The following is a 14591-nucleotide window of genomic DNA, read 5'->3' on the forward strand; positions in this document are numbered from 1 at the left end:
TCCCTGCATCTCTAGAGCCCTTACCCTCTCACCTTCTCAGGTATTCTGCTTCTATTTTGTCCCCCTTTCACCCGTACATCAGTTTCTCTCCCTGCAGTGGATCATTTCCAGCTGCAAACATATCTAATAGGTTGGTCCTGTCTTAAAAAAACAAACAGAAATGTACAAACCTTCGTACATTGAGCCAATCAATTCACTTCCAGCCAGGCCCTCATTTCACTGCTTCTACTCTCTGCAAAAGTTCTGGAATAAAGAGTGGGTCTAAAGCTGCAACTCACCTCACCTCATAATCTCTCTTCTCCTCACCTCCACGAGGCTTCCACCCTCACCCCTACCTCTGCGGACAGCAGCTCCATAATGCTACCAATACCTCTGTGCAGCACACCCTCCTCGCTCATCTGATCTTCCTACTGTCTCAGCAGCCTTCAGCACACCTAAGTGTTCCTTTCTTTCTCCTTGAGGCACTTTCTTCTGTTGGCTTCTTGGCCTCCTCCAAACCTGAGAGTGTGCCCAGGGCCCTGCCTTCCCTGTGGCGGACAGCCTCACCCAGCGCATGGCCTTCCACGCCACGTACCTGTGATGGCTGGCACACCTGTATTCTCCAGGCTGCCCGACACACATTCCTAACTGCCTGGTTGACATGTTGTGCTCATGGGCACATAACAGGCATCTCGAACTCTTCATTTTCCCCTTCCCAAACTTTCTGTTCCAGTAAACAGCACTACTGTTTATTGTGCCCAAATACCGGGCCATCCTCGCAGCCTCTCTCAAGGGGCACCACATCCAAAGTATCAGGAAGTGCTAGCGCTTGCCCTCTAACACTCCTTCAGACCCTCCGCATCCTTACAACGCAGGCAGCCCGCACCATCTTCATCTCCTGCCGGGACTGCTGCACTGAACTCCTAACCTGTCCCCCTGCCACCTACAGTCTGTTCTTGGGCAGCAGCCAGAGTGATCTTGTCACTCCTCTGCCTAAAAGCCTCCACTGGCTTCTCTCTGAGTTAGGCTCATTGGGCAATGGAGAGAAATAGAACTTAAGACAGCTTACAATTCTTTTCAAGTTTCTCAGCTCCGTGGAGAGAAATTGGTTCCAAAAATTTTAATGGCCTCCCTGTTAAGAATCTCTGATAACCTGAATCCACAGAGTGACTGAGATAACACTGCTTTTCTTTTCGCTAGGGTAACTGGCCCCCAAAATCAGTGTGACAAGCCCTCTGACCCAGATGCCTCTAATATCATTTCTCCAAACGAGAGAGAACAGAAAGGCAGGGTTATGCTTAGAGCTGACAAAGCAACAGTAGACACTTGATGAGCAGTTTTGTTTAATATGTCCACACGGGCCAAATGAGGGATAAAAGGCAAGAAGAGCTCGGGTCGTATATAAAACGGCTCTTAAAAATCTAATAGGTTGGAATACTGGAATGGTTTTAGCATGGAATGTTATGATTCACCTCTTGTATACTGTAGTGACATTATGATATGTATTTGTGTGTGTATTTATTTAATTAAAAATAACACCAGCACATGGTATAGAAATATGTAAGTACTACCAGAAGTTATAAAATGATAAATAAAGTTAGCCTAATGTTAACAGTTTCTTGTGTCCCTTGAGAATCATTTTTATCCTTTTATCAACATACATACACCTCCTTTCCCTGTGCATAACGCTGTCACTCCATACACAGTGTTCTGCAACCTGCTTTTGCACTTAATAATAAAATTTTTAGATGCCCCTGAGGCAGCATGACACATTCTTTTTTACAGCTACACAGTATTCTATCACATGGTTATTACCTAATGCATTTAACTAGTCCCAACTGATAGACAGTTAACAGGTTTCAGTTTTTGATTACTGAAAGCAATGATGCATACAGCCCTGTATGGGTGTGTATGGTGTGTGTGTGTGTGTCCTGCAGTGCTTTTGTGAGTCTATCTATTGGATAAATTCCCAGCAGTAAAATTGTTAGGACAAAGACATATGTATTTTAAGCTTGGGTGGATACAGCTAAGTTGCCCTCCAAAGAGGCTGTACCAATTTATACTCTTGACACCACAGCGTCTTTGCCTCACACCCTGATTATCTAGGAGTGTAGATTTTCATCTCTTTTGAGAGAAAGATTGAGTTTTTTCTTTCATATGTATCTATATCTATATAGATCTATACAGCTATAGCTAAATAGCCATATATAGATCTATATAGATCCATCTATCTATACATATCTATAGATAGACTATATACAGAGATTTATAGATCAAGAGAGAGAAAGAAATCATTTTTGTTTATAGCTTTTGGCCATCTGTTTTGGGGGCAGTTAATTTATTCATAAGAGATCCTGCAAATTGAGGAATTAGCCCTCTATTTACCATGTATGTTGCCAATTGTTTTCCTTAATTTGCTGTTTTTGACTTTGTTTCTGGAATTCTTTCCAAACATGAAGGTTCTGTAGGGTTGTTTTTATTTTTTGGTAGTCAAATTTATCAATCTTTTCTTTATGACTTCTGGGTTCTGTGTCCTACTTAAAGTGGCTTTCCACACTCCAAGACTACAAATATATTTACTGTGAAAACTTTTAAAAACAAAAATTTCAGGAAAGTGAAAACAATGGTCTGGGAACACAAGCTTCTTCTGATAGGAACAATAGCCAAAATTTATGTAAAATATGCTTTATGCAACATGTGACCTCAGGTTAGATTTCCATAGGTATTATTATCGTGGCAGGTACAAGGGAACACTACTTAGCTGCAGAATCTGAAGGTCTCCAAACCCTGAAATGCTCAGAAATTCACACACATTTGCACACATTCCCTGAGTATGTTCATGGCTAGATTTTCATGATACTGGAGAGATGGATAAGGATAGGACACCTAAAAAAGATACATGTTTAAGATGGTCACTAGAGAGACTGTCTAAAGATGTGCAATGTAGAGGAAGACCATCAGCCAAGTGTCGGACTTTTAAAAGAATAAAAATGCAGGTTGTTTTCTTCGATCTTCTCTTATTAATGCCCTATTTTGTTAGGAACAATCCAGAAAGGATAGTTCTATATAGAGGAGGACTGAAAATAAATCCATCAACAAAAATACCATCACTGATAGAGTGGAGGTGAGACTCAGCCCAGCTGCACATTGCCTAAAACAAGAGTGTGTGTATGCATGTGTGTATCGAGTGTGGGCATGTGTGCGTCTTTTCTGGCTACTGGGAGAGTTCAGCTGAGGTAGATGAAAGGACTTGTAAAATCTAGCGCAACACTGCTTGCCAGTTTCTTTATGGTACTCTAATACCTCCTAGCAAACGTAATAGAGACAGCTATTTTTTAAAATATATTTTTATTGTGTATGTAAAAAGTGAAAGAGTTAGCATATGCTGACCCATATTTTTCAGTCAAACACAAAGTAATTTTTAAAAAAATCTACCAGCAACAAGTGATACAGATCCAAACTATCTTGATTATAATGTAATTCCCAATTCTATACCCTGTGGCTACAGTCAAATCATAAATGCTTACTTAAACTGCAGGTGCCTGGACCCTATTCCTAGATACCATCATTCAGCTTCTCTTTAAAGGCTCAGACATCAGCATTTTAAAAATTCTACCAACGATTCAGGTTTGGGGACCACTGTCCTCTGGAAAATGTAAACCAGTCTCTTGTAGTGAATTCCATCGTATAATATTGCCCTGTGCACTGGCTTCCACATCTCTCCATTCACCGTGCTGGGTATATGAAGGGCACAAGCTCCATTGTCCCCAGTGATGCCATGTCATGCCATGGTGCTAGTACTTGATGTTCCAGATGCTGACAAACTCCACCCTGCCCAACACCTAACATTCTTTCAAGGGGTAGCTTAGCGCTGCAGAAATTTTGTTCATGAACCCATGGCAAATAAAAAAGAGAACTGACTTCAATTAGTGAAGACCTAGATTTTTAACAAAAAGCAGTGCCTTTCTAATTCTGAGATGAAACAAAAGGCAAGGTGTACTCTTTCTGCCCATCAAGCAGGTGAATAATTTCAGCAGGATAAATAGGAACTACAAAACCCAAATGAAACCATGGTCTCTAAAGGTCAAATTAACATGAACTCATGCTGACTAAAGTAAGAAGATCAATGCTAAGGCAGACAAAAACGTCTCAGCTCATCATGTAGCCCCTGAAAAATGAGTATGAATCATAATTCCCATTAAGTGGAAAAGAAGGTACCAAAAGACAGTTCAGCCAACACCAGTGGCATATTCTTATGGAGTCCATCACTGTGTTTAGGCTCGAAATGTTACTGGGTAAAATGTTCAGGAGTTTGTAAGCCTCTCTTAATGTAATTTTCGACAAGAAGAATTTGTGGTGGTTACAGTACCCACAATTTAATTTTAGCCAGATGCTTTTCCCAATTTTTAAATTTATTTTTAGCCTACCACATGGCTTCAGTGGAAACTGAAAATGAGAGCTAGACACAGTTTTCATCACATATGCAGAGTGAAAATAGTAACACTTGGTGTATTTTGTGCAGATTATTTTTTTAGGAGAGCGGTAAAATGCACTGTGAAAAATACGTAGTTTAAATATGCTAATGTTACTACCCAAAGTATCTATAAGCCAGCAAGAAAGATCAAGATGAGCAACACAGTCAGCTATAGTAATCTAAATATACGGCAGCATTTTGTTTAGCAGCTCTTATCTGGAAGACTTTAAAGTGTTTTGTTTTTTTTTTCCTAGAATCAGCTGTCAGTGAAACAGCGTTAAGTGGCAAACATTTCTTAAACTATATTTTTATGAATTGTCATAATAACTGACCAAAACTAGAAAATGCTTAAACACTCTCTCTCTTTCACACACAGACACACCCTCTGACTTCAAAGGGAAGTAACGGGCTGTCTCTAGTTTTATTTCCTTTGTTTGTTGTCTGAATTTGTTCAGATGGCCTTAGGTGGATCTGTGGACAGGTAGGTAAAAACCGATCAGTACAGCTGAGTTATCCCATCTGTAATATGAGAATTGCTGAGATGACCCCAAAGCTCAAACCTTAAGATCAATTTACTTGCACATAACCTGGAACAAAAATTGCCCTTTCTGTAATGGGAAATAGAAGGAGGGGCATTCCTGCCAGTCCAGAATATGAGGACCGTCCAAAGGTCTTTTGTTTCACACAAAAGTCACCGTGAAAAATTAACATCCCATAATCCCTTTAACAAACTGCAGATCAAAGACTTTACTAGAAAGCTACAAACAAAGATCAACTTACTGGAGATGTGGTTAATCGAAGGATAGTGCCATTTTTTATTTCATTGCGATTCTGGAAAAGAAAAAAAAAATCTCTGTAAATCTTCAAGTGGACGCTTGGGAAAGAAGAGAACAAAGTTAAGTATAATCTAGCAGAGGCTCTATATAATAAGCATTCATATGATTCAGCTTATTCTCACTTGAGTAATTTTTAGTTATTTCACAAAGAACTTTAAACTGGGTCCCAGATGTATTAACTTTATTTTTTTCCCTTCAATTCTTTTTGTTTAATTTTTATTTTATTTTGGAGTATAGCTGATTTACAATGTTGTGTTAGTTTCGGGTGCACAGCAAAGTGATTCAGTTATACATATACATGTAACCATTCTTTTTCAGATTCTTTTCCCATATAGGTTATTACAGAATAGTGAGTAGAGTTCCCTGTGCTATACAGTAGGTCCTTCTTGATTATCTATTTTATATATAGTAGCGTGTATATGTTAATCCCATGCTGTTAACTCATCCCTCGCCCCCTCCCCGACCTTTCCCCTTTGGGAACCATAAGTTTGTTTTCAAAGTCCGTGAGTCTATTTCTGTTCTGTTTCTTTATACCAAGTCATGGACAGCATTCAGTACAGAGGAAGTGAATATAAACCCAGAAAACAGGAATACGGGGCCCAAGGACAGGAATCAAAAAAAGCAATTTAAAAGGTTATTAAGGGAATATGACCCAGCAATACCATTCCTACATATACACCCAAGAGAACCGAAACTGTATGTCCACATAAAAACTTGTACATGAATGTTCATAGAAATGTTATTCATAATAGCCCAAAGTGCAAACAACCTGAATGTCCATCAGCAGATGACTAGATAAACAAAATGTGGTAAATCCATATAATGGAATATTATTAGGCCATAAAAAGAAATGAAGTATTGATACACACTACCACATGGATGAAACTTGGAAACATCAAGCGAAAGAATCTAGAGGCAAAGGCCACATATTTTATGATTCCATGTATCAGAAGAGGCAAATCCATAGGAACAGGAAGCAGATTAATGGTTTCCAAGGGCTGGCGGAGGAGGATTTGGGAGTGAGTGCTAATGGGTTCAGGGGTTTTGGGGGGTGATTAAATGTTCTAAAATTGATTATGGTGATGATTTCAAAAATCTGTGAATATAGTAAAATCCAATGAATTGAACACTTTGTAAGGTGAGTTTTTTGGTACGTGAATTATATCTCAATAAAGCTGTTCTTTTTTAAATGAAAGGTTAGAAAGGAACCTGGTTTCTTAACATTTGATGGTCCCTACTGCATTTTGCCTTGAAGTTAAGAACAAACAGCATAAATGAGCGAGCGGATCCCAAATCGGTCCACCTCCACGTGGCAAGTGTATTTGAGGTGAGTGTCTTGAAACTTTCACTTAGCATCTTTGGCACTGAAGGGAGAATTTCACTGGTAGTTTTCTTTTCTGCCACCAGAGTACGCACCATGCTCAGCTTTCAGAAGTTGGCCTTCTGGGAGTCACAGCACCGCATCCCTCACCCTGGAGCACTGAGGCCAGGAGGTTAATAAAGTGCCTTGTGGGCCCTTCTGTGCCGTTTCAGACAAGTCCCAAGCTAGACTTTGCTCAGGATGCAGGAGGCACGCTGAATCGTTGGGAAATTCCTCAGGATGAGATGCCAAAAACACATAGAACACTCACTCTCTCCCTCAGCCAATTCTGACTACTTATTGGAAAATGAATTCTGTAAAAGAATTATCTGAAAGCGAACAGGCTTCAGGCCAATACTCTCTCCCAAAGAAAACCTGATCTGAACGTTTTATACTGAGTTCAGGCCGGAAAACTCCATACTGCCGGATCCAAACCTTCCTGGGGCAATTTCAGCGCAATCTAGAGCATCCCCAGCCAGACACCCTGGGCCACCTCTTGAGGGAGCAAGGTCCTCATTACCTGAAGTGTGCAGGCAAGGGCTGAATAGCCACCTGGCAGCCAGGCTCAGGTATGAGATGGTGAAATGAATTTCAGTCTTTTAAATAAAAAACTCCTTTCAACTCTAAAATTCTATGCCTCTATGAGAATTGGAGAGGAAGACCACAAACGGTAATTATAGAATTAAGGAAGCCGAACACATAGCATACCTCTTTCCTGTCAGGTTCTAAATGAAAGAGAGTCAGAAGATGAAAGGCTAAAATACCTCCTTTATTAGCGATTATGGAACACAAGGCTGACAGTGAGAACCAGCTGACAGATAACTAAACCCTCAGGTTAACATACCCGTTGAGGTAAGACCAAAGGCAAGTTCCTTCCCAAGAGGAAAAGGGGACCCAGTTTATTCTTCCCAAATAACGAATCAAGTAGGGAAAGAGGGCATGAAGAAACCAGGAGGGTTTAGCAATAATCTCTCCTCATGAAAATTAGGAGTGACGATGAAGCATTCCTAATAAAAGCAATAAACTAACATTTATTGAAAGGCACTGGGGTGAGGGTTTTTGGTTTTTGTTGGAATGCTTATTTAACCATCATAATAACTTGATGCTCACTTTAAAGATAAGGAACCAAAGCTACCAAGAGGATAAATTATTTGCCCAACATCATGGAGGGGGAAGGGCGGACTCACACTCATCAGGGTGGGGAGCATATCTGACACCAGATGCTGTGCTCTCTCTGGAAAAGGTAAGAAGATCTAGGCCTTGCATTTATCTTCAAGGGGGGGAGCGCATCACCTGGTCAACATATATGAGAGCAAAGAAGTAAGAATGGTATTAACAAATGCTCTGCATATTCCCAGGTGTTCCCTGGGATGCCCTGGGCATGGGGCACCAGGTGGGAGTATGGCCGGGGTGACCTCAAGCAGTTGAGTTCCAGGCCCCCATGTTGGCTCCCGCAACGTTGACTCCTGACTTTCTGGGACCCAAGTAGGAGCTCTTTGAAGAAAGTGTCTTGAGGATTGTTTAAAACAAAAGCAGTGTTAAAACCACTGACAGGCAGGGCTGGGTTCAAATGACCTCCGTCTCGCACCAGCTGTGTGTGCTCAGTGCGAGCTACTTAACCACTCTGATCTAAGTTTTCTCTTCCCTAATATGGGAAGAACAATTCATTGCTTAGAGAATGTAGTAAGAACCAGACGTGACAGATGATCTGTGCCTGGCCTAGAACTGGTTCAAAAATGAGAGCGATCTGGACTATTACATCGGGAGCAGCACGCCTCCCTTCCCAGTCGGCAGTCCATTTGCCCTCTGTCTCTTCCTTTTCCCTAAAAAGATGTTTCTTAATCAGCATTTTGTATTTTGGAATAAAAAAGATAAGTAGAAGAGCCACTATTATATGCATTAAAAACGTTAAGGTCCCGACAGAAAGGTAGATAAACTGAAAGAAATAGGCAATGGTAGACATCTGCTTCAGAGACTATTCTATCAGGAAAATCACCTGGATTGCACCTCGTCTGCCACAGACTGTGACACCCTTTGCTCTCCAAGGCTGTCTAACTTGTGATGTAGACAAAGGAAAAGGCTTGGACTTACTCTTAATTTCATAAGTTCCATCCAGACACTGCAGCATCATTTAAGAGTTGGATTTCCAGATAGGACAGTCTCAGTTGGATCCACATTTCACTTCTCACCTGGGGAATCTGCTACAAGTGACACAGCTGCCCTTTGTGTCAGTTTGTTCAGGTGTAAAATAAGGAGAGCACCTGTCTCCTAAGGCTGTTCTGAGGATTCACTGAAACAATCCATTTAAAGTGCTTAGAGCAGAGAATGGCAAACACCTTGCAAACACTCACGAAAAAAAGTTAGCTGTTTATCATTAGTGCAAAAATAACATCTAAAAAGCACAGTGCTGCGTATGCTTATTTGTTTTTAGCTAGTCTCTCTCTATATGTAATCCAATCAGTAAAAATAATAGTGCCATCTATGTTATCCTGAGTCTAAGACTTTAGGAAGTCAGCAGCACATATCCAGCAGAATAACAGTTAGCAACCGTACGCCTCTTCTATCAGCAGACCAGCATGGCTGAGGAGGGAGGTCTGGCACACAGCTGGCTCCGCATCAAAGGCTGGGGAGCTGCCACTCACTCTTTTATCATAGTCCCAGGCCTCTAGGTCTGTTTCAGAGGGGCCTTCTTTGATGCAGTCCTCCAAGCATTCAATAAGGGCTGTGTGTGTGTGTATGGGTGTGTGTGTGATTGTACTTCCTTATCCTGTCCATTGGCTGCCGCCCTCTACCCGCTGACCATCACCTCTCGTTGAACCCTGACCAATACACCTCTACCTGCCGAGGCACTGCCACAGCTTGGCCTGGTACTGTTCTCCCTTAGTGAGGTGACTAAAACACTGGCCAGCTTTGCCTCATCAACAGGTTATGCCACTGACCTTTGGGAAGCAGCTTTCAACAAGACCTATCCATCAGCATTCAACAGAGTCAAGGTCACCTCTCTCGGGCCAGACAAGGAACACCACTAAATGACATATAAAAGCACATGGGGAAGGAACAAAAAATAAAAGTGAACTCCCTCCCTTCAATGGAGAGGGGGATTCTGCAATAATGAAGAATGTATCCATCAACTCACAGAGCCAAGAAACTGTCCCATGCCCCTCTCTAGGAAATCAGCCTTTAATCTCCGATTCTCATGGGATCTTCATACCATTGGCTGTAGAATCACCATGAGTATTAAAATGCAGATTTCTGGGACTCCCCAGCTCGCCAAGCCCACACTCAGGGACCTGGGACTCTATATTTTCACTAGGCTCCCAAGTAATTCTGATGAACAATAAAGTTTAGAATCATCCCAGTCTAATTCGTAAGACTATGCATCATATTTAGAGTAAGTATTCTGAATTTCGAGGTAATAAAGTGAGGCAAACAAGACTAATGCCAGCTCCTCAAAACTGAGGAGGAGAAAGCAGCAGAAAGAACATTTCTGCGGGGTAATGTCCTAACGGCACACAATGCACGGGAAGAATGACAAGGGGCCCAGTGAAAGCCTGCTAAAGCCCCACTGTCCCCTTTACTCCTAAGCCAGCAGTGGCAGACTGTACTAGCCCCTGACATTCACAGGCGTCTCGAGAGGATGCCTTTGTGTTTCTTCACAGAATCAGCTCAGTGACTCGGCCTCTGTGTGGACTGGATAATAAGATCCTGCAGAAAAACGTCACTGCTGTCATATTTTTCCCTCTGAAATTTATCTCAGTATGCCAACTTTCTATGTAGCCAGACAAATTAGGAATCACTCCCTGGTCAAAAATTCCAAATTCTACCCCTCTTCCTGCTATTGAGCAAGGAAAGCAGGAGGTCGGAGGGGGAGGGGGAGGGGGCGGGGGAGGGGGCACTTACAACCCCACAAGTCCAGGAAGCTCCAGGATCTTTTCTTGGGCTCCTTCTTCTCCTCCTTGCTCTGTCTTTGTCTATCACTGTCTCTCTCTCCTGATGTGATGAGGCCCTTACTTTGGATGTATTACTAGGAAATAAGGCTGTTCTTCGCATCCATTGCTCAATCATCACAAAGACTGATTTTGCATGTAGACCTGATCCTTTCCAGCCTTTATGTGTCTATTTGCATGATCTTCAGATCTCTGGGCTGAAGGAAATAAGTGAGGACCGCATATGACATGCCGGTTGCTAGGTTACAGAGCAATGCCTCTAGACGGAGGACTACAGGTCTAACATTTGAGGAGGAGGATAGAAATACCCTAAAATAAATCTGAACCCACAAAAGCCAGGAAAAAAAGGCTGAGAGGTGAGGTGGGGAAAAAGGATAAGGAAGAAAGGGTGGCAAACTATTCTAAATGTACATCTTCCGTAACTAATATTTCAGCCTTCCCCAGGGGGTCCTTCCCATCAGGGACCACGTTCCTCCCCCGCCCCACTCCTCAGCCCCATATGGCTCATCATCACCCGTGGATTTGAAGGATCTTGATTTGACTTCTGTTCCACTCTTTCTTCAAGCCTCTAGCTAGGTTCTATTCTCAGTTATTGTGTTTCTTTAATCATTTTACTTTTCACAGCACCCATGTACCATTTACACAATTCCCCAAACCAAGAGCAGACAGACAAGACAGGTGTTAAGTAAGATTCTATTAACTACTTATTTGTGCTGTGTAAACACAAACCGGACCACTTTGCTCTCTTTCTACCTGTAATAAGACCTGGGTGGAAGGAGTGGAGCGAAGCGGTCAGACAGCCTGCAGGAGCCTAGGGAGTCTACGGGGTGTGGTGAGCCCAAGGGGAGGAACAGCAGGAGAATGCCTGCTTCCCTTGGCATTTTAATCAACTACTTGTAGGAGACAGAGAAAAAGAAGAGTGTTTTTCTGGAGAAGAACATGCTTATCTTAAAGCAACAGGCACTATTAGATGTTCACTGCTGCTTAAAAAGAGGCACCCTTTTAGAAAGTCAGGGAAGATGCTTGTTTCCTCAGCCACTTTCATATGGCAGGAGTGAGCACACACCTGCCTCTACCTGGTGTCCAGGCCCCAGGACCAAAAGCTCAGGGTAGAACCCAGTCCACGTCTGTGTCCCTCTAACACCATAGGATAAGAATTGACTGAGTCCAATCTGTTAAAAAGTAATAGGACTTCCCTGGAAGTCCAGTGGTTAAGACTCCATGCTTCCACTGCCGGGGGTGTGGGTTCAATCCCTGGTTGGGGAACTAAGATCCCACATGCCATGTGGTGTGGCACAAAAAAAAAAAAAAAAAAGTAATGGCAGGTCACTATTTAGATGGAATCCACCTTGCAGTCAGAGTAGCCAGTCCCTTGAGCACAGAAGGTGATGGGGATCTTTCTGGCAATACAGATGGTGGGATAAGCACCAGCCGAGACATAGTATGAGTGTCAAAGGATGCGGATGTGTATTCATAGACTCTCTTTCACTACAGGTGCTGTGCTGGGAGAACAACAAGGTGGTGAGGACAATTGACCAGCAGGGGTCTGGGAGCCTGGAAAGCACAGTGAACTGGAAGGAAGGAAGCTCCAGGTTGAGCCTGGACCAACTGACTTCCCATGTGACCTTGGGCAAGTCCATTGGCTTTAGTTTCCTCATCAAAAGAATGGAAGCAAGGGCCCAGCACCCAAGGTCAATTCTCTTCACTTCTCTTTTATTCTCAATACAATGAACAAAGAGGAAACATTTAAGGCTTTTGAGCATTATGACCAAGGGGATGTTTCAGAGAAATAAATCTGTCAGCAGCAGTGAATTAGAATGGAAAGGGAGTAATTTAAGGAGATTGGGCAAGGTGGTGGAGGGTTCCAACAACACACAGCTGCCTCCATCACTGCAGGGCTTGGCACTTACTAAGTTAGACCCCAGGCTCCAACCATAGGACTCCTGGCTCGGAGCACCTCCAGTCTCCAAGTTCACAATCCAATAGATAAACCCAAGAACCGAAAAGCTAGTGAGTGAGTAATAAGTTCTATGACAAAAATATATGCCTTTCCTCCCACACATAACCTGAAGGACAGTAAATAGAGACACATTTTTCATGGGTTATTTTGTAATGTTTAATAAAAGCCTTAAAAATCAAAATCAAATTTTATGAATTTTTCCTTTGGAAACATCAGAGAGGCGGACATTTTACAAAAGATGTCCACTGAAACATTGTTTATAACAGAGAAATACAACTAAAAGCAAGCCCAAGTGTTTCAGTTGTTCATTTATTGTCTCTCAACCCTAAATCCAACATTCTTGGCCTCACTTTGTATATTGGAGATGGACCCTGCAAGCATTTCCCGTTTGCCATCGTAGGAGAATGTTAAGCTTCCCCAAAAGAGAGCATTGGAATAATCCCGCCTGGTCATAGAAAGGCAGTTCTCTTTTGAGCCACCATTTTAGTAGCAGTAGTTAGTAGTAGTAGTAGTAGTAGTAAGTATAGAAGTCCACAGGTCTGATCCACCCTCAGGCCCTACTCCTACCAGAAGCCACTTCCAAGCAGCTCTGCTTACTCAACCTTCCAGCAAGACACACTCCCATAGTTCAGCCCAGGCCTGCATCCTTCATCACTGTGGTGATGCCTCTGTGGTAGCCATGCTCTCTTTGAAGAGCCCTGGGGAAGGGGGCCATGCCCCCTGGGGGGTCTTTAGTTCTTAAATTGTCCTCTCCTCCTCAGACTAGAGGCCACAGCTACTTTGCTACAACTGCTCCTTCTGGGGACCCACCAGAGTCCTTTGCTACCCCTTTGCTCGCAGTTAACAGATTCCACTAGTTACTGATTTTTAAATTAAATTTCCCCAGTTCAAATAATGATATTTTAACTGTATCCTGACTGAACCCTGACTGACATACCAAATCTTCCAAATGTCACTTAATATGAAGGAAAATTTAAAATAAAAATGGTAAAGCAGGCCAATGATACATAATATAGCCATTAAAGTGCTGGTATGACAGTGTTTAATAATATGAGAACATGTCACACTGTATTGTGAAGTATGTGAAAGGAAAATAAAAATGGAGTCCGTACTGCGAAGAGAGCTCTCTAAAATGAAGCTGGGGGCCTTTAAGGAAGTGTGACCTATGCACATGTCAGACTGGATGGAATCTGACCTTTTGACCTGATGAAGGGATCCAGAACACCTGCCAGAAATTCAAGATACTTATCGGGCCCTTATCCTAAAATAACTTGTGATGGTCTATCGACTTATTGGACCCCTATCCTAAAACAGCTTGTGGTTCCTTAAGGACAAATATTTTCTGATTCACGTCAGAGTCAACCACAGTTCTCACCCCAGGCAAACTTTAACAACCCTGTGGCTTTTTGTCTTTATAAGCCCCTGACTCTTTCTCTTCCAGAACACTCTTCCAGGGTTACCCCAACCTGTGTCTTCCGAATTGCAATTCTTAAGACCCCCAATAAACTCTTTTCTTATTTGCAGCCTCCTGCATTATTTTTTTAGTTAGCAAGTGAGAAATGTAGGCTGCAAAACAGTATTGCAGTATGAGTTCAAATTGATGGAATATGTGTGTAGATACTGATAAAATGCTGGTGCCCAGGTAGATAATCAGGTGAACAATGCTCTCCACTTGCAACATGTGAAAAAAACAAAAGAAATTAAGAAAAATGCCTGATACTGTATTTGCCCAACCCAGCTAACGAACATTGGCTATGTTTCTAGGGGAGAAAGCAACCTCCCTGGTTTTGGACAGAAGGACTTGCACAAGCTGGGGTGAACCACGTCGACCAGGCCTTGCCCTACAGTCCCATTTTTCTATTCATCTGAGATAGAGACTTGATTGCCAGGCCCTCCTGCTATCAATTTTAACCTACCCCTCAATCAAATGACATGTGCAAATGTTTAAACCTGGGTTGTGATGGGCAAATTAGAGCCTGTGGTCTTAGAAATCCACAAAGTTCTGGAGAAGAGAGATGCACTTACAGGAAAAAAG

At 42.4% G+C, this 14591-nt stretch overlaps 1 protein-coding gene across 3 annotated transcripts in view; it reads right to left on the bottom strand.

The window, feature by feature from the left end:
• The window catches only part of LOC114902000 (engulfment and cell motility protein 1), a 313303-nt gene that overhangs the window by 149261 nt on the left and 149451 nt on the right, over window positions 1-14591 (bottom strand). For all 3 annotated transcript variants that reach the window (XM_029234323.1, XM_029234321.1, XM_029234322.1), the window contains exon 5: window positions 5234-5284. In XM_029234323.1, coding sequence (XP_029090156.1) covers window positions 5234-5284 — 51 coding nt within the window. The remainder of the gene's footprint in view (window positions 1-5233; window positions 5285-14591) is intronic.

Source organism: Monodon monoceros, unplaced genomic scaffold, assembly GCF_005190385.1.
Source record: "Monodon monoceros isolate NGI ecotype Baffin Bay Population unplaced genomic scaffold, NGI_Narwhal_1 Super_Scaffold_2, whole genome shotgun sequence".
Taxonomy (NCBI): Eukaryota; Metazoa; Chordata; class Mammalia; order Artiodactyla; family Monodontidae; genus Monodon; species Monodon monoceros.